At 37.8% G+C, this 25,000-nt stretch overlaps 2 protein-coding genes and 2 long non-coding RNA genes across 5 annotated transcripts in view; all 4 read right to left on the bottom strand.

Moving 5' to 3' along the window:
* Window positions 1-11,556, bottom strand: part of LOC140930534 (uncharacterized) — a 27,799-nt gene extending 16,243 nt beyond the window's left edge. Inside the window, exons 1-8 of one of the 2 annotated variants that reach the window (XM_073380258.1) lie at window positions 11,396-11,556; window positions 10,797-10,967; window positions 10,242-10,412; window positions 8,653-8,823; window positions 7,472-7,642; window positions 6,745-6,915; window positions 5,355-5,617; window positions 4,463-4,613 (exon numbers count right to left, since the gene is read on the bottom strand). In XM_073380258.1, coding sequence (XP_073236359.1) covers window positions 4,463-4,613; window positions 5,355-5,617; window positions 6,745-6,915; window positions 7,472-7,642; window positions 8,653-8,823; window positions 10,242-10,412; window positions 10,797-10,967; window positions 11,396-11,468 — 1,342 coding nt within the window. In that variant the 5' untranslated portion in view covers window positions 11,469-11,556. Of the gene's footprint in view, window positions 1-2; window positions 174-1,404; window positions 1,489-4,462; window positions 4,614-5,354; window positions 5,618-6,744; window positions 6,916-7,471; window positions 7,643-8,652; window positions 8,824-10,241; window positions 10,413-10,796; window positions 10,968-11,395 lie in introns of those variants that run through there. The other variant, XM_073380259.1, reaches the window with a different exon arrangement.
* Window positions 11,557-14,650: 3,094 nt separating this feature from the next.
* On the bottom strand, window positions 14,651-16,099 carry LOC140930549 (uncharacterized). Its single transcript, XR_012164865.1, has 3 exons — window positions 15,976-16,099; window positions 14,950-15,120; window positions 14,651-14,815 (listed from the first exon to the last, which is right to left on the bottom strand). It is a non-coding gene; the product is annotated as an uncharacterized lncRNA (long non-coding RNA).
* Window positions 16,100-20,460: 4,361 nt separating this feature from the next.
* LOC140930550 (uncharacterized) lies at window positions 20,461-22,178 on the bottom strand. The gene is made up of 3 exons (XR_012164866.1): window positions 22,058-22,178; window positions 21,309-21,408; window positions 20,461-20,557 (listed from the first exon to the last, which is right to left on the bottom strand). It is a non-coding gene; the product is annotated as an uncharacterized lncRNA (long non-coding RNA).
* Window positions 22,179-24,301: 2,123 nt separating this feature from the next.
* LOC140931586 (furin-like) overlaps window positions 24,302-25,000 on the bottom strand; it is a 27,223-nt gene continuing 26,524 nt past the window's right edge. The window contains exon 14 of the mRNA XM_073381388.1: window positions 24,302-24,375. Coding sequence (XP_073237489.1) covers window positions 24,302-24,375 — 74 coding nt within the window. The remainder of the gene's footprint in view (window positions 24,376-25,000) is intronic.

Below are 25,000 nucleotides of genomic sequence, written 5' to 3' on the forward strand. Positions count from 1 at the left end.
ACCCAGACAAATGGTCCTGTTATTCGACTCCTGGAAACCTTTTGGACATTTACAAGTCTTGTTGTCTTGAGACATTTGGAATCCATTTGGACACTTACAATGGTAACTTCCTGGACTATTGATACACAAATGGCTGCAGTTACCTTTAACATCGGTATGGCATTCATTTACCTCTGTAAAAAAAAAAAAGAAAGAAAGAAAGTGGTTATAAGTCCTTCTTATTAACTGTTATACTTCTACAGCTGCTTCTTATGCTCAGTACTGTTACTGAGACTGTGGGAACTGGTACCGCTTCCAATATCACCTCAAACATAATCTGAGATCGGACTCTATTTTCGTTTCGCTTTAGCCGGAGAGCCTGATATAAACTTTACATGAAACGCCTCCCCCCCCGCCCCCCAAGCAAAAAACAAAACTAAACAAAACAAAAAACACATTCTCGTTTCGCTTGGCAACAACAGTTTAACAGCCAATCGAATGGTCGCAGGAGCACGGCCCTGTTAATGGGGTCATTGTCAGGTTAAATTTACGTGAAAGCGTAAGAGAGAATGTATGGGAGCTGCTGAAAACTAGCACTACCATTACGTCTACCACTACCGCTACCAACACCCCAATCAATACCACTGTAACCACCCCCACCACTACCACTGCCACCACCACTAACAATACCCTTACCACTACCACAACCAGTACCTTTGATAAAACTACCAATAACACTACCACTACCACAAACCCCACCACTAACACTACCACCACTACCACTATCACAAAAACCACCACTAACACCACCAGCACTATCACCATCACTAACACAACGTCCACTACTACCACAAAAACCACCACCACTACCACAAAACCCACCACTCACACCAACACCACTATTATTACCACTTCCACTACCACTACCATTTCCACTACATTACCACTTGCACTGTAACTACCAATGTCACTACTACTACCACGCTTCTTTTGCTCCCAATACCAACTCCTCTACAAGAAAATTGAGGAAACTATCACGACAACGATGCAAAAAGAAGTTAAAAAAAAAAAAAGAAACAGGTTTGGGAAGCAAGACTAAAAACTCTTCTTATCTACCAAGCTTTTCGTTTAAGTTTCTTTGCCTTTGACTGCACAACGTAGACATGAAAATATTAAAATTTACGTTTTTACTGAGAACGTGAACAGCAAGGCGGAAAACTATGCTGCATCAACCTAAGCTCGAACGAGTTGATAACTACTTTTCATCTCGCGAAGATTTTAGAGGACAAGAATTCAGTTTTTTTCAGTTTTTTTCAGTTGTCAGGTCGTAAATTACCTACTGTTAAGATAAGGACAACGAAGACAGTGAGACCAATTCAACTAAAAGGCATCATTACCTGCCACTCTCTTTGTGACGGTACTTACCCAAGCACATTGTCCTGTTATTCGACTCCTGAAAACCTTTTGGACATTTACAAGTCTTGTTGTCTTGTGACATTTGGAATCCATTTGGACACGTACAATAGTAACTTCCTTGACTATTGACACATCTATGGCTACAGTTGCCTTTAAATTCCTGTTTGCATTCATCAATATCTATGAGAGACCAATTGAAATATTGCTGCATAGGAGCAAGGAAAAACTACTCTAAGTCTAATTATTTTCGATGACGAAAAAAGAAACTTTTTAACTGGTTAAAACAGGCGAAATTGATTGCAGGTTATGAACCCCTAACGGGAAGTAAAAATGTCAATGTAAATTTCAATTGATCCTACGCAGCTAGTCTGCAGACTAGACTTTGTTTTCTTTTATTTGTGAAGGGGGTGAAGGTAAGCGGGAAGACGTGGAAAAACTAGCGCCTGCTTACAAATCATTATCTGTTCCATTCCATGATCAACCAATGAAAGCGTTTGAAAAACGGAAAACTAGTGATACCCACGCCTGAGGAACGTGAAAGTAAAAAAGGTCGAATTCACATCGAGACCATAATGCACCTTTCTCACGCCCAGCAATTTTGCATAAACAATGTCTTCGATTTCTCTTGGGACGATTGAAAGACCCAAGAGAAATTTGGAACAATGATTATGCAATTTTTCTTTGAGGGGGGGGGGGGGGGGGGGGGGTAAACTGCCAAGGAAACAATATGGCACAAATTCATGTTTGCGTTTTATCTCAAGAAATTTCGAAATTCATTTATTCTCTAGTTTAAGGAGGTTTATAGGTTGAAATGACATCATAGTTCTCACACCACAGTTATGGACTAGCGGCACAGTCGCATAATGTTGATATGATCTTGTAAATTAAAGTACATAAAGTGAGCAGAGATGACAAAGTGATCTAGCCTACCCACCGACGTTTTAATTTTTTTTTTCGACAATTCGAAAGCGTTCAAGGACGGACAGGTAGCGCAAAAAAGGGAAAATAGAGGGTCTGAGAACAGGCTACACGTGATCATTTCCCCCGCCATTTTTCACGTTTGCCGTTTGATAAGATAAAAAGGTTGTTTTTCACGTCCAGAAAAGACGCGAGTGAAAAAGAAGAGACAAGACAAGACATTTAGTATCATAATTTGGCCTTTACAATTGTCGAATGTACTAGACAAATAATTAAAATACTAGTTTACTTTTCACGTTGCACATGAACGAATTGATAAAGGAGGGTCAAACGCCATCTCAGATTACAGAAAACCGACTGTTTGTGAACACTTCTAAGATGAAGTTCACCTTAGCTGGATGGTATACAGGGTTATGTTTTTGAGATATACACAAAGCGTAAAAGCACAAGCCGCTTTGATTACATATGGAACACGGCAAACGTGAAGCAAAACGTGGTGCTTAATCTCTCTAATACCACAACAAAATAACAAGGAAAGAAGAAGTTGCATAATTGTGCCAACGGTATTACCAGTGTAACGCTCATTCATGTTGGCACATTTATGCAATCCGCTGTGCTTTTTAGTATTCGTTACAAACCTTGTATTACATGATTTACTTGACAAAATCGTGGTCGTTTAATTAAGCGAAGCTGTTGCAGAGGAACCAGCCTTAAATCACCATTATCAAATCTAACTGAGAATTCACCCATTTCTGAAGTAGTTGTATTCATCACGATACCGGTTCGGTACCACTCTGGCATTTCAGGTTTGTGAACAGCTATAACTGATGTATTGACTGATATTTCCCTCTTTTCTGGCTCCTTATTTATTATAAGCACTGGATCAGTCCGATTGTATACTTGTTTGAAATCGTTCCTGAATCTCAGTATGAACTCAATGTGAGTGTCATTTATCCCTGAGATGAAGGCCCTGTAGTAATTATTTGAGCGATCTCTTTGCGACCAGAGTCCCCAAAACATTGAACCAACCAGGATACAATCTTAAGAAAAACAGAACAGTGGTAAGTTACTTTTCAAATGAAGGAAACATCAAAGCTATAAAGTTGAATGGAGGGCTACTTTAAACTATAGGTTTACGTGACTTACAAATTCCTCGCATAAGATTCAATGAAAGGCCTAATTTACACAGTAGTTTACTTTTAACACTATTTAACAGGTTATACACACATAACGTACGTAGTGTCACAACAGGCCATTATACAGTTATGGATGGAAGCAAGGCTGGAGTTGACCATGATTTGCACAAACCTTCTGCTTTATTATGCAAATCACGTTTTTCTTATGCTTAAACTAGTATTTTTCAAGAGCAATTTCCATAACAAAACAAAGGTTTGTATCAAAACAAGGTCATCCTCAGCCTCACACATTCACTCAAAGGCTAGGGTACTAAGTCTACAACTGTAAAATAATGGTCTATTGATTAATAAATTCCCAAATATAATTTACTTTGAACAGAACGAAAACACGACACTAAAATTATAATCTCAATACAAAGGTCACGAGATCCTCGCTCATATTTTCATTCGTTGTCTGGTATAGTTATACTTTTGTTGTAGCTGGGAAGTTACTGATTTGCTGTGATAGTGACACAAATCCAAATATTCTATGTTGAAAATGCCGGGACAGTGAGTGGTCATGGGCAACATCTATACTATGATCGAGACTAAATACATGCCCCTTCCAGAAAGTAGTATATATTCTGGTATCAATTTAACTTGCATCATTTACTTTAGCATGGCTCTCACTACGACTACAATAAAGTTTGGAAATCAGAGCAACCTACAGATTAGTCAGTTTTCAGCTGCTAGCAAAATACCGGCTAATCCGTCGGACGCGCGCGCAATGTCAAACTTTGTTTCGTGGGAAGATTCATTTGTCGTGAACTTTTCGAAACAATGTATAACAAAACAATTTAGATTCGGTTTTTGTAATATCCGGAATAATCAAGATCCACTTAAGTTATATCAGCCTCGGCCACACGCACCACCTCCTCCTTAATTCCTTGATTATTACGGATATCAGACGAACCTCATCCACTAATTGTTTATCAAATCATTCCTCTATCAGTACAATGAGATAATGCCATTACCAAGAGTAGGACGACATCCATATACTTCTGTTCTCAGGTAAACCGGCTGCGAGATGTCAACATCCGGGAAAATTTGTAAAGTTTTGGTAACAAACGGTTCTTTAAACTGGTACCTTACTACAGAGCGAGCGTCTTCTTTCCCCTTTATGATCTAAAAAAAAAGGAAAGAAAAAAAAGAACAACGAGAAAAGTTACCTAAAGAGAACAGGTTACTACACGGTCGAAACAAACAACCCTCTCAGAAACAACCACAACCACAACAACAACAAAACAATTCTTTACTGTGGAAAGAATCTAAAGTTATATAATAACGTTAAATTGATTGTACAGCTACTGATTTTCTCTTTTGCTCTTAAAAAGTGTACTTCACTTACGCGTGTCCTAATCTGCCTTGTTTCATTTCAGTAACAATTAAAGGTTTAAAGAATAAAATGTTACACGTAAAACAATATATATTCTAGGATGGGGATAGGAGATATATATCACCCCCTGTAAATGGATATCTAACAGGACAATTGCACGATGACGTCATTTTACTGCAACTATCAGAATCCTTCATTTTTTGTTTTCTTCGGCAAATTAACACTATTGTTCTTTAATTCTCGGCGGGATTGACAAATTTAAATAAGAAAGCAAAAACGAAATGAATTCTGGTAGTTGTAGTCAAAATGAACATGGCCTATATTTGCATGAATTTGATGTTCCTGTTAGTTTGGTAAAAGATATCAAATGAACATTGCCTTGTATTGTCCCGCCCTGTATTGCTGGCCAAACCTCCTATAGTAAGTTAAGGATAAAAAGTCTTCATCTCACAGGCAAATAATTTCAGCAGGGGCTTCTCATGTGCATTAATGTTTTGAAAGTCTACAGGTATGATATCATTATATCTAACCTTTTGTATCCCAAATTCTCTATAATGAACTGGCTTTGCACCAACGAAAAAGCGAAGTCCATATCGCTTCACCCAGTTGTTCAAGTTCGCGCCTCCCTGAGTAGCTATAGCCGTAATTTTGAACCTATAGGTTTCACTGAGGTCGATCTGGAAAAACGTCTTTACTGATGTACCCCATGGGAAGCGTTCACGAAGCTGGCTTTGGTTAACGTAACGGAAGTCGGCCGACGTTGAGTTCTCCATATGAAGTAACATTCCACAATCTGAAATTATATTTAAAATTTCATTTTTCTCTCGTCATAACACGTGAATGAGGAATTCTTAGTTAGCGTTGCAGTAGGCTTACGCGTCGTCTAAACATCAAGCGGTTTAGAGTGTCTGCGACGCGGGCTAGAAATTCGTAACCACTTTGAAAACCATATGTTGTAGTTACTATAAATGGAGGTTATCCCCATCTTACCTGAGATTGGAGGGGGGGGGGGGGGGGGGGAGGTTGTGAACAATCATTAACCTGCGACGACCTTTAACTTCAAGACCATGCGGCTGCCGTAAAAATATGTAAATGTATGAAATCATGTGACGTGACATGCATTTTCTAGTGTGTCCATCATTTCACCAATATTCTAAACAACGGCTGCTTCACCTTTTTTTACCCGCCCGCCCGACGTGAAGTTATTTTTTTCGGAATATGATGGTGAGATGCTATTTTTCAGTTTCACTAAATTTTTTCTTAAGAGACAAACACGCTACAGTTATGTGTTTGTTGAAGTCAATGTTACTTAGTAGATGAGAGCTTATAGATATCAAGATGGCTATACCTGAAACTGTGTAGCAAATACTAGTTTTCTACTACTCTAACAAGCGATGTTGATTGAAAATTCGACTAATGATTTCTTTTTTATTTCAGAGAATGACAACAGCTGTGGAGGCCGAGCGAGCGAACGCGTAAGTGATAAATTTATTTGTATTAAGGAAGGGCAAACTTTATGGCGTTTATCTTTAATAAAGAGGAAAGAAAATTTACATGGAAAACAGCTAAATAGGTGTTTCCATGGTGGAAAAGCACGGCGAACGAGTGCAAACGAGTGACATGTCTCTTACTTGATTCGAACAACTGATCCGCGAACATCTCGTGAGACTGAACAAATTCCTCAAAGCCTGTAGGCGAATGTATTTTTTTTTGTCTGCCTGAAAGCTGTTGGTCTTTGAGAACCAAAATTTCAGTGAACACATTATAAATAAACACGTAAGTTTCGTCGTGGTTCTTAAGTTCCCTAATATTACGATAAGGACGACGAAGACGGTGGAATCAGTTCAACTAAAAGGCCGCATAAAAATCGTTGGCTGTTTTCCTCCTTTTACCTGCCACTGCATTTGTGTTATAACTTACCCAAACACATTGTCCTGTTATTTGACTCCTGGAAACCTTTTGGACATTTACAAGTCTTGTTGTCTTGAGACATTTGGAATCCATTTGGACACTTACAATAGTAACTTCCTGGACTGTTGATACACATATGGCTGCAGTTGTTTTTAACACTCTCATTGCATTCATCGATATCTGTAAAAGACCAAATTGAAATATGACTTGTCATATTGACGGTCAATATTTCAGGCCCTAGTTGTTCAAAAGGTGGATAGCGCTATCCAGCGGATAAAGCACTATCCATTGGATAGCGCAATTGGTTTCCCTAAGACTTATCCACTGGATAGTAATTTATCCGATGAATAGCGCTATCCAACTTTTGAACAACCGGGGCCTGATGTTACTTCACAGCAGTATACCTAGATTATTTTATGTCTTACAATTTTTGACGACTCCGAAAAAAAAAATAACCATGGCAGAAATCAAAATCTTTTCACTTAATTTACAGTTTATAATTAAAAAATATATAATAATAAAAACAACAATAATAATTAATAAACTATGAACAGGTAAAAAAAAATGCAAAATGGTTATTTGCTTACACAATAAAACTATAGAATTCAAAGCTACCACTTAGCTTACTGATGTATGCCAAATTTTTTCAAAAGTTTTGAAATTATTCTTAATTCTGGTAAAATACCTTAATTCTGGTAAAACAGGAAACTACATGGGAAAATCAGATGCTACTTACCTAAGCACATTGTCCTGTTATTCGACTCCTGGAAACCTTTTGGACATTTACAGGTCTTATCGTCTTGTGACATTTGGAATCCAGTTGGACACTTACAATAGTAACGTCCTGGACTATTGACACATCTATGGCTGCAGTTGTTTTTAACATTCTCATTGCATTCATCGATGTCTATAACAGACCAAATTGAAATATGACTTGCCAATTTGAATTTCAGTAGTTACTTCACAGCAGTGTACCAGGATTATATTAAGTCTTGTAATTTTCGACGGTTTGAAATAAAAACTATGACAGAAATCAAAATCTTTTCACTTTATGGTCAGTTTATACTTGAACAAAGAATAATAGCAGCAACAATAACAATTATTATAAAATAACTAAGATAGTACGCGCGCTCTGATTGGCCGAGAGCAGTGTTTGCATGAGAGTATGTAAACATGGTTGTGGCGTCAAGTTGTTTGGTTTTTCGCGCGCTAATCACGCAAGCACAAATTTGAAAAAGTTTTCGAGTTCAAAACTCAAAAAGTTTACTTTATTTACCCATTCCTTCGTCGGCTGAAACTTGGAAAATCGTTACAAAGAAGGTGTGTACATTTTTCTTGGCTTAAGCTGACCGTTTTAAGCGAGAAAAATCCGTATTTTGCAAAGCATCTTTTTGCAAAACAAGAACTGATTACGCGTGCAAGACTTCGTGGACAAGATTTTGCGACTGGTAAGAATTTCTCTTTTAATCAGTGCCTTACAAAGAGTTTTGCGTTTTTTTCTCGGGAAAGTTATTTTATAAAAGCAATAGAAAACTTTTTTCCTGTGTTTGCGTAGCCTGATATAAACACTTGAGGCGTTGGGAGAATTCTCGACAGTTATGCAAACCCTCGACTTCGTCTCGGGTTTGCATAACTGTCTCGAATTCTCCCAACCCCTCTCGTGTTTATATCAGGCTATGCAAACATGGAAAACGTTTTCTATTGCTTAAATAAACCAGGAACCGGGTTAAAAAAGTACGAAATGGTAAATAGAACTATATATATATTTAAAGCTATCACTTACCTTATCCCAATTTTTTTCGAACGTTTTGGTATCATTTTTAACTCTGGCAAAACACCACTTAATTGCTATAATAAGTTTTTTACGTCTAATAAACCAAAGTACGAAACTACAGGGGAGAATTAGATGCTACTTACCCAAGCACATCGTCCTGTTTGTCGACTCCTGGAAACCTTTTGGACATTTACAAGTCTTGTTATCTTGAGACATTCGGAATCCATTTGGACACTTACAATAGTAACTTCCTGGACTATTGATACACAAATGGCTGCAGTTGCCTTTAACATCGGTATGGCATTCATTTACATCTGTAAAAAAAAGAAAAGAAAGAAAGTGGTAATAAGTGCTTCACATTAACTGTTCTACTTCTACAGCTGCTTCTACTGCTCAGTACTGTTACTGCAACTGTTTGCACTGGTGCCGCTTCAAATATAAACCTCAAACAAACGTCTCTCCCTCTCCCCCCCCCTCCAAAAAAAAAAAAAATTCTCCTTTCGCTTGGTAACAACTGCTTTACAGCCAGTCGAAGCACGGCCCAGTTAAGGGAGTCATTAGTAGATTCAATTTTTTTTGCGTGATAACGTAAGAGAGAATGTATGGGAGCTGCTGAAAATGGGGCTGATTAAAGGTTACTACTAGCACTACCACCACCCCTATCACTACTACAACCACCACCCACACCACTACTATTACTCTTAAAACTACCAATACCACTTGCACCACCACCACCACTAACACTGCCGTCACCACTAACAATACCCTTACCACTAGCACTAATCTTTATAAAATTACCACTAACACCACCACCACTACCACTATCACTGCCATTACCACAACGACCACCACTACCACTGCCATCACCATTAACAATACCCTCCCCACTGCCACTACCCCTTATAAAACTACCAATAACACTACCACCACCACCACTATCACTACCACCACTACCACTACCACAAAAAACCACAACTTACACCACCACCACTACCACTATCACTAACACTACCACTAGGACCACCAATACCACAAAAACCACCACTAACACCTCCACCACTGCCACTACCACTACCACTACCGCTATCACTACCACTACCAATTCCAAAAAAACCACTACTTACACTACCACCACTACCACCATCAATACCACAAAAACCACCACTAACACCACTACTACCACTATTACTACCACTTCAACTACCACAACCACTACCACTACCACTATCACTACCACTTCCACCACCATTTCCACTACGTTACCACTACCACTGTCACTATCAATGCCACTACTACTACTACCACGCTTCTTGTGCTCCCAGTACCAACTCTTCTACAAGAAACGTGACGAAACTATAACGACAACGATACAAAAAGAAATCAGAAAAAGAAACAGGTTTGATAAGCAAAACTAAAAACGCTGCTTATCTACCACGCTTTTCGTTTAAGTTTCTTTGCCTTTGACTGCACAACGTAGACATGAAAATATTAAAATTTACGTTTTTACTGAGAACGTGAACGGCAAGGCGAAGAACTGTGCTACATCAACCTAAGCTCGAACAAGTTGATAACTACTTTTCATCTCGCGAACAGTTTTTTAACGATGTTTTGATTAGCATCTCCGTTGTCAGGTCGTAAAATACCTTCTGTTACGATAAGAAAAACGAAGACGGTGAGATCAATTCAACTAAAAGGAATCATTACCTGCCACTCTCTTTGTGTCGGTACTTACCCAAGCACATTGTCCTGTTTGCCGACTCCTGGAAACCTTTTGGACATTTACAAGTCTTGTTGTCCTGTGACATTTGGAATCCATTTGGACACTTACACTGGTAACTTCCTGGACTATTGACACATAAATGGCTGCAATTGCCTTTAAATTCCTGATTGCATTCATCAATATCTGCGAGAGACCAAATAGAAATATGACCTGTCGCTGTCAATACTTCAGATGTTACTTCGAAGAATTATACCAGGATTATTCTACGTCTAGTAATTTTCGACGACTGAAAATTAAAAAACTATGACAGAAATCACTTTATTGTCAGTTTGTACTTGAGTCAGTTGACAAAAACAACAATAATAAATAAACCATGAACAAGATAAAAAAGGGGAAATGGTTAATATTTGCTTACAATTTAAAACTACAGATATTGAAAGCTATCACTTAGATTAAGTAAAAAATGTTCGAACGTTTTGGCTTAGCACTTTATTGCTATGATAAGTTTTCTTCAGGTCCAATAAACCAAAAGTACGAAACTACAGGGCAAAATTAGATGCTACTTACCCACGCACGTTGTCCTGTTGGCCGACTCCTGGAAACCTTTTGGACATTTACAGGTCTTGTTGTCTTGTGACATTTGGCATCCATTTGAACACTTACAGTAGTAAGTTCCTCGACTATTGACACACATATGGCTGCAGTTGTTTTTAACATTGTCATTGCATTCATCGATATCTGTAAGAGACCAAATTACTCAAATTGAAATATGACTTGTCAATGTCAATTTCAGATATTACTTCACAGCAGTATAACAGGATTTTTATTGGTCTAATGATTTTCGACGGCTTGAAATATAAACTACGACAGAAATCAAAATCCTTTCCCTCACTTGTCAGTTTATACTTGAACAAAAAAAAAACAATAAACCAAAAAATAATCAATAAACCATGCCGGTTTAACAAAATAAGAAATGGTTATTTGCTTACAAAATAAAACTATAGATATTCAAAGCTATCCCTTAGCTTATGCCAAAATATTTCGATCGTTTTGGTATCATTCTTAATTCTCGTGACATACCACTTAACTTCTATTATTAATAAGTTTTTTTTAGGTCTAATAAACCCAAAGTACGAAACTTCAGGGAAGAATGAAATACTACTTACCCAGACAAATGGTCCTGTTATTCGACTCTTGAAAACCTTTCGGACATCTACAAGTCTTGTTGTCTTTTGACATTTGAAATCCATTTGGACACTTACAAGAGTAACTTCCTTGTCTATTGACACATAAATGGCTGCAGTTGCCTTTAACATCGCTATGACATTCATTTACATCTGTAAAAGAAATAAAAGTGGTAATAAGTCGTCCACATTAAATGTTCTTCCACTACTACAGCTGCTTCTAATGCTCAGTACTGTTACTGCAACTGTTTGTACTGTTGCTGGCTCCAATATCACCTGAATCATAATCTGAGGTCAGACTCTCCTTTGGTTTCGCTTTAGCCGGAGAGCCTGATATAAGCCTTCTATGAAACGTCTTCCCCCCAAATATTCTCGTACCACTTGGCAACAATAGGTTAACAGCCAATGAAATGGTTGCAGGAGCACGGCCTAGTTGGGTTTTTATTTGGTTCAATTTTAGCGTGATAGCGTTAGAGAGAATGTATGGGAGCTGCTGAACATGGGACTGATCACAAGTTACCACTAGCACTAGCACTACCTCTAACACTACCGCTACCACCACCCTTACTACCAATATTGTTCTTAAAACTACCATTTTCGCTGCCGCTACCAATGCCATTCCCTATACCCCTTCGGCTACCACAACCTTCTACGAAACTGCCAATAACACTACCACCATGCACCACCACTAACACTACTACCACCATCAACACTACCACTACCATTAATTCTACCACTACCACTTCCACTAGCACGTGTACGTCCACGACCACAAGTTGCCACAACCATTACCCCTACAGTGGAAACCAAGTAATAAGGACACTAATGGGACACACCATGTGTCCGTATTAACCGGGTTTTCAGAAAAAAACGCCTTGGGATCATGTTTTATCGATATCAAGACAAAAGTAGACGTTTTTACTAAAAGATTTATATTTCTAAACTTTAACTGTAACAAGTTCATCCTGAAAACAACCCTACGATCTTTTATCACGGTATCGGACTAAGCTTTCCTTATAAGTCAGTGTTCTTTCGTGACTTTCCTTTCTATTAACGGTTTTATTTTGCGACTCAGCCAGGTGGACTGAATGCTAGACAGAACCTTTTAAAGGTCATTTGCTGTTTCTGAGAGGTTATCACTGGTAAGATATTCGTTCACAGAAAAAGCGCAGTTGAATACTGTCCGTAAAACGGGGTCGCCTATATAGAAGTTTGTGACTCGGGACACCGAAAAGTGTCCGTAAACAGTCCGGAATATCCCTAAATTTAAGGACAGGGCCAACTGGTCATGCGACACTTTTCAACCAATGAGAAGGCGCGCTTGTGTTTATCAACAAACAAATCAAAACATCGCCCCAGTGATCAAAAACATTCAAAACTCCCCCTCAAACTACCACTACCACCACTCAACTTCCATCACCATTACTACTAACCACCTCTATTACCACAACCACTGCCATCAACAGTACTTCCACTTTCACTACCAAGCTTCTGCTGCTAACACCACCTCTGCCTCTTACGATAAAAAGAAGGTTTAGGGATTAAGACAAATTAGTATATACACACTCAGTGATCTTGGTGTTTACAGTTGTGGCTACATCCACCTTTATTGTGTCGTTTACATTCATTTACGTCTGCTTAGAGAATATATAATAGAAACAGTCAATAACTTAAGGAAATGAATGTTGAACACCAAAAAAGAGAAGAGGAAAAGAAAACGTAACAAAAGCAAGCAAGCAAAACAACAACAACAACAAAACTTCTACGAAACGCTTACCCTTTCAAATATTCTCGTTCGGAATGGCAACAACAACTTAACAACCAATCAAATGGTCGCAGGAGTAAGGCCGAGTTGAGGGGGCTTCAGGCTCAATTTTAGCCTGAAAGCTTAAGAGAGAATTTTTGACAGCTGCCGAAAACGGCACTACCACCAGCCTCTACCACTACCACTGCCATCACATCTACTTCCCCAACCACTACCGCTACCAGTACCCTTCATAAAATTACCAGTAACACTAACACCACCACCACCAATACCACTACCACGTGCACGTCCATGACCACAACCATTATCACCACGGTGGAACCCAAGAAATAGGGACACGAATGAGCTACATCCTTCACCGGGCTTTCAGAAAGAAAAAAACCTCAAGGACTGAGGTTTTAACGATATTATAAAGACAAAAGTACAAATTTTCACGAGAAAATTCTGTTTAAGTTCTCTACTAAACTCCTAAGAACAACTCTACAATATTTTATCATGGTATCTGACTGTACTTTTTTTATAAGTCAATGTTCTTCAACTTAAAAGACACGGCAATGGAATAAGTCTTCTAGTTTGCGACTCAGCCAGGTGATCTTAATATTCGACAGAACCTTTAAAAGGTCATTTGCTGTTTCAGTTACGTTTTCACTGGTAAGATATTCAGTCATAGACAGTAAACAGATATGAAAAGTGTCCGTAAAGCGGGGTTGACGGTATATGGGAGTTTGTTACTCGGGACACCAAATAGTGTCTGTCGTCCGTATTAACTGGTGTCTGTCTAAAGCGGGTTAGTTTTATGGAAACTATATGAGCTTTTCGACTAACGAAACTGTCCGTTATATGTGGGTGTCCGTATTAAGTGGGTGTCTGTAAAGGGGGGTTGCACCGGACCACTATCATTATCACGACCACCACCACCATCACCACTCACACTCAAACTACCACTAACACCACTACAACTCCCACCATCATTACTACACCACTACTATTACCACAACCCTTACCATCAACACTTCTACTTATACTACCACTACCAAGCTGCTGCTAATACCACCACTGTCTCTTACGAGTCTATGACAGCAACGAAAGGTTTTGGGAAAAAAAAACAAAAAAAACAAAATATCTGCTCATCTATCACGCTTTTCGTTAAAACTTTCTCTGCTTTCACTTCACACGAAATGATTGGATTTTAAGTTTTATTGGGAACGTGAACGGCAACGCGATAAAATTTACTGAATCCACCTGAGTTTCAAGAGTAAATATCGTCTCGCAAATATTTTGAAACACGAGGAGAGAGTTTTCCAGTGATGTTTTTAGTGGCGTCCCCGCGGTCAAAGTGCTATGTCCCTAATATAATGACAAAGAAGACAAAAACGTCGATATCAGTTCAACTAAAGAACTGGATGAACATTTAATGCTGTTGTCCTCATTTTTTTACGTACCACTGTCTTTGTGTTGGAACTTACCCAAGCACATTGTCCCGTTGGCCGACTCCTTGAAACCTTTTGGACATTTACAAGTCTTGTTGTCTTGAGACATTTGGAATCCATTTGGACACTTACAATAGTAACCTCCTGGGCTATTGACACATTCATGGCTGCAATTGCCTTTAAATTTCTGAATACATTCATCAACATCTGAGAGAGGCCAAATTAATACAAAGTTATCATGTATTACCAAACGTAATATGACTTGTAAATGCCAATTTGAAAAAAAACTGCACGCATTATTTTATAACTGAAATTTCAAGGGAAAATAAAATGCTACTCACCCAAGCACATTGTCCTGTTTGCCGACTCCTGGAAACCTTTCGGGCATTTACAAGTCTTGTTGTCTTGTAAAAGTTGTAGTCCATTTGGACACCTACAATAGTAACTTCCTTGAGTATTTACACATTCATGGCTGCAGTCACCTTTAAATTTCTGGTGGCATTCATTTACATCTGTGTGAGAAATCAAATTGGCATTGATGATGCACTGCTCTCAAATAAGCAAGGCTTGTTCTTTCTTTGTAGAGAAGGAAGAATAAGAACCTCGAACTTACATAGTACCATATATATCCAAATTTTTTCCCTTTCTGATTGGCTTACATCACACGGTTAGTTTTTCATAGCCAGCTAGCGTTGACCAAAATTTGAAAGATGTCTGCTTTTTTCTTATACAGTAAACGTCAACAGTAAACTAGTAGACTGAAAAAGGAACGCCCAGATGTCAAACAAATTAGAGGCACTGTGCCTCGGTTGTTTTAGAGTGTAGAATTGGGAAAATGGTGGGAGAATTCACACGATAAGCTTCAACAAAATAGTCGGAAATACTGCCTCACAACTAAAGCAAAAATGCACAAAAATTTCTACTGGAAGGATGAGCCTACTGCAATATGAAGATTATCTGCCCTCACACGACGAAAACTGCGAGAGTCAGGCAAATATTTTGAAGGTGGGGAATTTTACATATAGGTCATTCTATGTAAGCCTGTCTTGGGCTTGTACACTTGCATTACTTTAATAGATTGAATGAATAAAATACCAATTGAATTCGGCTTTCGTTTTATCTGAAGAATTATGATATTCAGAGGATAATCAGTCCTATCAAAGAGAATGTCGAGGATTATTAAGGTAGTGGTGATCAATTTCAGTGAGAATCTATGAGGACTACTAATTATAACTGAGTTGTGCCTGATGTCAAGTTACTACTTCCACTACCACTATCCTTAAGATTACTACATATTTAAGTTCCTCTAAGATTACTTTAATACCAGTTAACATTTGCTATTTTATCATAGTTGCAAAAGATGTTACCCTCGCAGGTCGTCCTATTGTACAACTGGAAACCTGTTCGGCATTTGCAACGATAACTTCCAAAGGTATTTTCACAGTCGTGGCTACATCCACCTTTATTGTGTTGTTTACATTCATTTACATCTGCGTAGAGAATATATAATAGAAACAGTCACTAACTTAAGGAAATGAGTGTTAAACACCAAAAAAGAAAAAAGAAGAAGAAAAAGAAACGAAAAGAAAGCAAGCAATTAACAACAACAACAACAACGACAACGACAACGACAACAAAAAAGTAGGAAACACCATTAAATTTCTTCTGATGCATGATGGTCAAGCAATAATCAGTAAGTGTTGTTAATGTACTTGTCATCCTTTAAGTGTCCAACATGAATAGGCAGATGCATCTTTAAGAATCCCAACCTTTCCGTTGCTTACCAATGCAGAATTTTGCGTAGAACGATGCTGGTACGAATCCTGTTTTGCATATACAAGAAAAGCTCCCTGGGGTGTTTACGCATTCGTGATGACAGCCACCGTTCTCACGTTCACATTCATTGATATCTGAATTGGGTACAAACAATGATTATGGTTAAAAAAAGATTTGATAAATGTTTGCTTTGGCTGTAGTGCTGACATACACATTTATATTATATACTTCCGCTACTACCACAGCAACCACCTCTACGCCACTTAACTCTGTAAAATGAAGGACTCCTAAAACTTATTGAAAAATTAAACTTGACAGTTTGAATGACCGTCTTGGGGTCTTAACGCCATGACTCTTAAGGCACAAAAGGCTTCAATGGCATTTTACATTCTTTGCCTAAATCACAGTACATAGGGAACATATCGACGGAGTGAGAGCTTGAGTAAAGAGATACTATAACTCGCCAACCACGGACAAATGTCTCCAAATATCAAACTGTTGATTTTATAAAATTATACTAAAAGCTAAGGAAAACATTACATTCACATTCACATTCACAAACATTCACCATATTGACAGTTTTTAAGAAAGCATGACGACTACCTGGCGTTTCGATACTTTCATCATTTTCATGCACAGCTAATTTGCAATATTTAATGTTATTCTATTTAATTTTATTTATTCTTGAAAAAAATTATCAACAACAACAATAACAATAACAACAACAACAACAACAACAACAATAATAATAATAATAATAATAATAATAATAATAAACATTATCATTATAATACTGTGCCGACATATGTTTCGTTAGAGATAACGCAGTTTTCAAAACAGCCCAGGCTCGTTATACGTGTTCATGTTCATGGAAAGTATATGATTTCATTTCCTTGCTTACCAATGCAGCTCCTTCTACTTCTGTCGTACCATGGAATTTTGAATCCTGTTTTGCATTTACAGTAATAGATTCCTGGGGTATTCACGCATTCGTGTTGACAGCCACCGTTCTTATTTTCACATTCATTGATATCTGTATAGCGTGTAAACGATTATTATGATTAAAAAAATATTTGATAAATGTTTGCTGACTGTGGCAATGGCATAAATATATAAAGAAAATGTCTAGTATTTTTAATGCAGCTAATGCTACTGTTTCTGCTGCTCCCGCTACTACCACTGTAACCACCTCTACCACCACTAAACTCTGTAAACCGATGGACTCTTAAAACTTATTGGAATAATTCAACTTGACAGTTTGAATGGTATTTTGTATTCTTTGCTATTTAAGATATGTAATACTAGTGTTCATATCAATGGAGTAAGAGCTTAACTTAGAGCAAAAAGAGATATTACGCTGATTTAGCAACAGAACGGGAACGTCATTTGACCACAGGAAAGCGCGCGGAAACGACTAAACTCGACTTCCGGTGCCCAATTGTCTATTTTCGAGTTCGCTATGACCGCTGAATTAAAGAAGTGAAGACGCGTTTTTTACAGTCTTAGCCTCAATCTGAAGTAATATACTCACAATTTCCAACGAGAAAAAGACCTGTTTATCACTCTGTCTATTGTGTGTATTCAAATTTCAAACACTTACTTGCTAGAATTTCTGAATATTTTACTTTACGTCGAGGCTAACCCTGTATAAATGTGTCGTTAATGTTTATATTCAGCGGTAATTTTTAATTCGAAACTGGACTATTTGCCACTCAGCAACTGGTCAAGCCAGCTATTTAATTTGTGCGCGCCGTGGTCAACGGACGTTCCCGTTCTGTTGCTAAATCAGCCTATTAGAACACGCCAACCACAGACACTAGCTATATCAAACGGTTAATTTTGAAAAATTACACTAAAAAGAAAAACATTTGAAAAAGGAACTAATCGATTGGTGATTAAGAAAGCATACCGTATTTTCGCAAGTTTGTTCTGGCCTGCTGTTTCTAGAGAAAAGTTTTTGGCCATTTTTCTTGACAATCGTGTATGTTGCCTTTACAACGTAAGTTTATCGTACTACAAATAAACGTGTGACGAGTTTATTCGAGAAAATACGGTATGAAGTATAAGGATTACCCAACATTTTGATACTTTGATCATTTTCACTGTAAAGCTTATAATGATATGATAATTATAATATTGTGTCGACATGTATTTCGTTTGAGATAACGCAGTTTTCAAAATAGCTCAGGCGCGTTATATGTGTGTCTGTTTATGGAAAGTACAAATGATTTTATTTCCTTGCTTACCAATGCATCTCCTTCCACTTCTGTCGTCCGACGGTATTTTGAACCCTGTTTTGCATTTACACAAATAGCTTCCTGGGGTATTCACGCATTGCTGACTGGGATGACAGCCACCATTGTCACGCTTGCACTCATTGATATCTGTATTAAGTCCAATGACGATTAACTTAAATCATCAGTTTCAGGGAAAAAGCTAAACCACCCAATATTATTGAAAAGTTATGGAGTAACTATCATTTTAACAGCGACCATCTGAAACAAATATTTAAGCTGCCACACTCTATCGTTGTCGAGTAGTATGTTAAAGCCTTCCAGTACAAAGTAATTTACTCAATTCTTTACACAAATAAAAAGCTGTATAAAATAGGTTTTAGAACAAATGATTTATGTACTTTCTGTGACAATCAGCCCGAATCATTAACCCATTTGTTCTATCACTGCTCACCTTCTAAACAGTTTTGGATTGAATTCGAATTATATTAGTGCCTTATTACGAATCAACGAATTCGTAATAAAAATTAAATGTGCTCTTTGGAATTTTGACTGAAAATGCTTGCCCTTTACTTCAATTGCTGAACTATTTTATAATTATTGAAAAACTCTATTTGCGGGACTGTAGGAGCAAACAAATACTTCCAAACATTTATGGATTTAGGGCGAAGATCATCGCTAGAATGAAACAGAAAAAAAATCAGCAACAAAGATTTCTTTAAGAGAAAATGGATACTGACGCCTTATTTAAATTAACTGTCTTAAATCAGTATTATTTCATTACCCTGTTGTACTTTTTTCTAATTTCTTTTAGCCCTGTAAAAATTTAACGATTAATTTTGCTTTGCTCTGTTAATGTCTATGTTTTTTGTAGTATTGTAAATGTAATTATCTAATGTGATTATCAATAAATATATATATAAAAAAACAAAATTAGTGCAAAAATAAAATTAAAAACAACAACAACAACAAATTTAAACTTAATTCATCAGGTATCCAGAAACCGTATAAACTTAAGATACAGCTTTAACTTCAGCACTTACCCAAGCATTTGTACTTTTTATTCCTTTGAAATCCTCTCTCACATGCTGCAATGCAGAAAAAAAAAATAAAAAAAAGAATAACAAGCTATAATTTTTTATTAAGCTAAGGTTTTGTATCATAACGTGAACAATTTGTTCAATGATGGCTCTTGGTATTATACATGTATTTGCATAGAAAGCAACTTGAAATTCACTGTACTGAAATTCAGAAAATTTTGAGTTTTAATCTCAGGCGAAAGTAACCATAGAGCAAAGGAGGTGTGCTAATTTCACTTTAAAGTTGTAAGAGACATATCGAATTTTAATTATGTATATAGGTCTTTTGATATATTCAGCTGTGTTATGGAGAGGAAGGTAAATGATAGAAACAAGCAATGAACAAAAACGCTACCCCCTTCAAATGGTAAAGTAAAAACAGGGACCGCGGAGCGGGGGGGGGGCAATAATTTTGCCGCGATTGCCCTAAAAAAGTCCTTATAAAAATTTAGAGAGAAAAAGTATAGAAAAGAAACTCACTTATTTTGTTTGTGGTTTTGTTTTACGCTTTTTAAAACTTTTATTCTACGCAAAAAAAGCATTGTTTTGCTTTGCGGGAGACCCATTATATAAATTCACAACCATTTTTTTACGATTATCAACTTTAAATGCATTTCTAGCGATTCTAGAAGCTCAAATTTTCACAATTTTCCAGGGTAGCATGCCCCTGGATCCCCTAGAAACCTCGCGCCTTCAGCGCTTGGGATATTGCGCCCCCCATTCTAAAACTTACTCTGCGGTCCCTGAAAAAGTCTTGCTACATTACCTCGTATAACAACAGCCGAACGTTGGCGATACCCAAAGTATCTATTGTGTTGTAGAATAACCCATGGATTGTTCCCTTCCTTTCGAACAGCTATCTGGGTCAAGAAAGTAAATATATATTCAGAATGTCATGCCAGGCCCCATCTTCAATTGGACATGGACGATTCAGATACTTTCGCGACTCGACGACGAGGACGTGAAAAAAATAGCACGTTATTTAATAGTCTTTGTAAGGTGTGTCTTTAAATCTTACTTCCTCTAAAAGACACAGGAAGTTTTATTGGGCTATCGAAGATTCTCTAGAGAAAGACGAAAACGAGAGAAGGCTAGGGGTAACAGAATAGGAACGCAAGAATTACTTAGAAGTAAAGTCTTTCACAATTGCAAATAATTTTTCCAAAAGATGGATCTTATCCCCTTGAAACTTCAAATTAAAACGTTGCACAATATTGAACCCATGCCATCAGTTATCAAAAGGCTGAGAGAAAAAGCAACGAAGAAAAGGCGAGAAAAAACTAACATGAAAATGAAGAAATTCTGGTCCAGGGTGGATTAGAGTAATTTGGAGTTTGTAACTCGGTTAATGGCTTATATTAGCTGGCATCGCTGTGAAGCGTAGTTTACCAAAACGCATTCCTTAATGTCTCTATAAACGTTAGTCTAAATCGCCTGAAAACATCGAAATAAGAGTGTTTTGAATGGTGTACAAGCAAACTTTTGTACCTATATATTCTATATTCGGTATATTATTTCACGAGTGATTTGTTGCTTTATTGTCTTTTGACATCGTTGGCTTCCTTATTGTCTAATTCTGCTAATTTCAAAAGGACATGCCCTGATACTGACCTCATTTAAATAGTACCACTTCCAATCGTTTTCTCCTCGAATGATTTTAACTCCTGCCAAATTACCAACCTGCTTAGCTCGCATGTAGTATAATCGCGATCTTCAATAGAAATAAATAAATAAATACTAAAATAAGATTAAAAAAATAGTAGATGATTTCCAGCCAAAATTAAAATTACGTAGGCAGCATAATTTCAGCTGCCAGTGCGACTTTTCAAAAATTCCCAAAGTTTTCGGTTGGACGTTACATTCCACCTATTGTATTTGATGGCCAATTAAGTTCAATGGAACCTATAGTAGCGATTTCACTCACGTGGCCAGCAGCTATGGACGTTTCCATTAGAAACTGAAATGCTGCGAGAAAAGCTTCGACTGGGAATAAAATTGCATTTCATATGGTTTGAATCAGTTTTGGTTCCTTTCGAATATAACTGATTCCGATTATTTATATTTGGCATTAATAGAGTCAAATAGGGCAACATGGTGATCGATGAAATCTAAACTTTGAACCAACATGTCAAGTGAACCCTTTTGCTTTGTAAGGTAAAGAAGGACAATTTTCCAATCACTTTTTGCCATAACCAATACCCATTAGCCCTAGAAAAGCACAATATCAGCCATGAACCGTAAATGCAATGCCTCTACCTCATTGAGTCACCCTTTGCTGAGAGTAAAAAATACATCTTTCTGCTAGGGATTGGTAGTCAAGTTTGATATACGTTACACCTGGCATTCATAGTCACTCTTACCTTCCACCTCCCCCACGAGGTATTAGCCTTTCTTCACCTGTCTCACCATCTTCGCCTACAAACTTAATCTTTGCGTCATTTCTTAGGGGGTCAGAGTATCTGGACCTACGCCTAAAGCCAGTGGTAATTTCCACCATGTAACCTGTAAATCATACGTTTATAGTAAGATAGACAAGGACACATCGAAGTCCAGCTAATGACTTGTAATTTTCCTTTTTTCCCAAGATTTTTTAAAAACATTGTGTTACCTAGAATTTAGTAGAACTCACAACATAAAAGAGCTGGGGTTTTGGCGAGTGTTTACGACGCGGAAAAATGAAAATGGCTGCTAAAGGCGAGATTCCTGGGAACAAAGAAAATAACTTTGAAAGAGGGAGACAATTTATAAAATGCACATACTAATAGAGAGGAGAAGTCGTTACGTCACGTTGCCATGGTAGCAAAATTTTTGGATGACAAAAAACCAAAAATTCACTTGAAAAGAGATTTCGCACCGTTTCAAACTTCATCGATCTTATTCAATTTCATTTAATTTGTCAAAAGTTGGCGAAATTTTCTGGGTTAAATCCGAAAGGACCGAATCTAAGTTTAGAAAAAATGAAAACGAAAATTTTTGTGTTGTGTTTACCAACTCCATGAAGTGGGGGCGTGAAACTAGGAAGTTTCACGTGGCAGTCATGCAACGATGGCTAAAGAGCGTGATGCACGTGCAAAGTTGTCGTTTTGCTAATATAAACCTACGAATTTTTTGCGTTCTCGTTACCGTCGCTGTCGTCGTTGCTTAATTTCCGCATTGTTGTGATCCAAACATTTTGCTACCATGGTAACGTGACGTCACACTTCATTGTCTTCAGTTTCTCTTGAGGCCACTTTAACTCCCGAGGGAAACTGAAGACAATGTTTATGCAAAATTTTGGAGTGACAATCAAAGAGTATTATGGTCTGTTATGGTATTTTCTGTAGTGGTCAATTGCATACCCCTTGAATGAAACGCAAAGTGTTTTCAGTTACTTTTCGACTTTCCACACTTGATTGATGAAACGTTATCTGTCTTGTTTGGTGCTTACTTTTTCCGGTTCCGTTTAATTATTGGCATGTCAAAGCAGAGAAGAATATTAATTCATTCTTTGGTTGAGAAAGCAACGTTGAAGCAGAACTTACACCAATCACGAAAAAAAATCAAATGATATTGATGAACCCTTTATCGAACAGAAGGCTAAAGCTGAACACTCCGATTCCAGAAAAAAACCGGACGTTGCATGGAAGTGAGCCTTAATAGCCCTCCAGGCAAATTTAAACAACTAATATGGCGGAAGATCAAGTCTATCTTCCAGAGGACATTCCTGGCGCTAGCTTAGTGAAGAAGAGATAGAAAAATTGACCGTTGCTCAACTAAAGTTTCGGTTAAAATGCCGCCGTATAAATGAAAATGGTGATAAGAAGGAACTGTTGGAAAGGTAGGTGTACATCATCCGGCTTCGCACGATCGATCAACCGTTTATGCTGTTTATTTTCAACTTCAAGTTTACATAGCGCTAAAGACACACGTTTTCATACAAAATTTGCTTTCTCAGGGTCAAGAACCTGCAAGCAATGAAAATCTAAAAATATATGATCTTGGCCCAGAGAGGATAATCACTATATAAAGCAAAGCTAGCGAGACAGCCACTTAGGGAAAATTGGGAAACCAAGAGAGGTGCAGCAAACCACTTTAAGAACTTTGCCGACTATTGATTCAGCATTTGGTAATGACTTTACCGTCCTTCCAACGTTTGGTCCGACTATTACATGAGAACTCTGGAAAGAACACCAGGAAATCTCCTGATGCCGTTGCCGAATTTGCAAGTTCTAAGGGGCTCAGAATGCTCTCATTTGTTCACGACCTCCAAGTGTGTGCGAGTCCAAATTCCGAGAACGATGTTATTTAATCAACTTAGAGCGCTGTGCAGGGCCTCCTATAGGAAATCTGTGAAATACAAACTCAAAATGGTAGTTCAGAGGAAAGGTAACCCCACAATTCTAGCTGCCGAGTGTGAAAAAACATGCCCCGCCGGAAAAAGTGGTGGTTGCTGCCGCGTGATGGTGGTAATCTGGAAACTGAATGAAATATCCAGAAACAAAAAAGCTCAAGCTACTGATAACCGTAGCTGTACCTCCAAACCTAGAAACTTGGGAATATCAGGAAATAGGACTGTACAACATAAACTAATCATGACAAAGAAACTTTTTAAACCCCGCCATTCCTCAGACATCCAGGGAAGAAAGCGTCGAGGTATCTATCCCAGGCTGTTCGACCATCAACGTCGCGTAAGTTAAACCTAGAATCAGTTGAAAGATTGAAACAAAATATACAAAAATTAAGCCCTGCTGTTCTACTTCCGAAAATGATCCCTGATGCGGATAGTGTAAAGTTACTTCACACAATAATTGGAGAAGTTGCGTATGTTTGTGATACAAATCTGAATGTTTGTGGTACACTGGGTTTAGCTAACTCATATATGATATACCCAAAGCTCTCTAAGGTAAATAACATCATCCTCGGAATTTGGACTCGCATACAATTGGAGGTCGTGAACAAAAATGAGAGCATTCTGTGCCCCTTAGAACTTGCAAAGTCGGAAACGGCATCAGCAGATTTTCTGACATTCTTTCTACACTTCTTTAGGTGTTCTAATGTATCAGTCGGAACGAACGTGGAAAGGACGGTAAAATCGTCACCAAATACTGAATCAACGGTGGGAAAGTTCTTGAAGCAGTTTGCTGCATCTCTCGCGGTTTCCCCCTTTTTTTTCTCCATGTTAGTTATTTTAAATTGGCGGCGAGGGAGAAGCCTCACTTCGGCGTAACTTCCGTTTTTTTTTCCTTCAGAGAAAAACAGTGTGTCCCCTGCTTCGTACCCAGACGTCTCTCCCCCGATGAAAATTTGCGCGCAAAGGAAGGCGG

The sequence above is a fragment of the Porites lutea genome, chromosome 3 (genome assembly GCF_958299795.1).
Source record: "Porites lutea chromosome 3, jaPorLute2.1, whole genome shotgun sequence".
NCBI lineage: Eukaryota > Metazoa > Cnidaria > Anthozoa > Scleractinia > Poritidae > Porites > Porites lutea.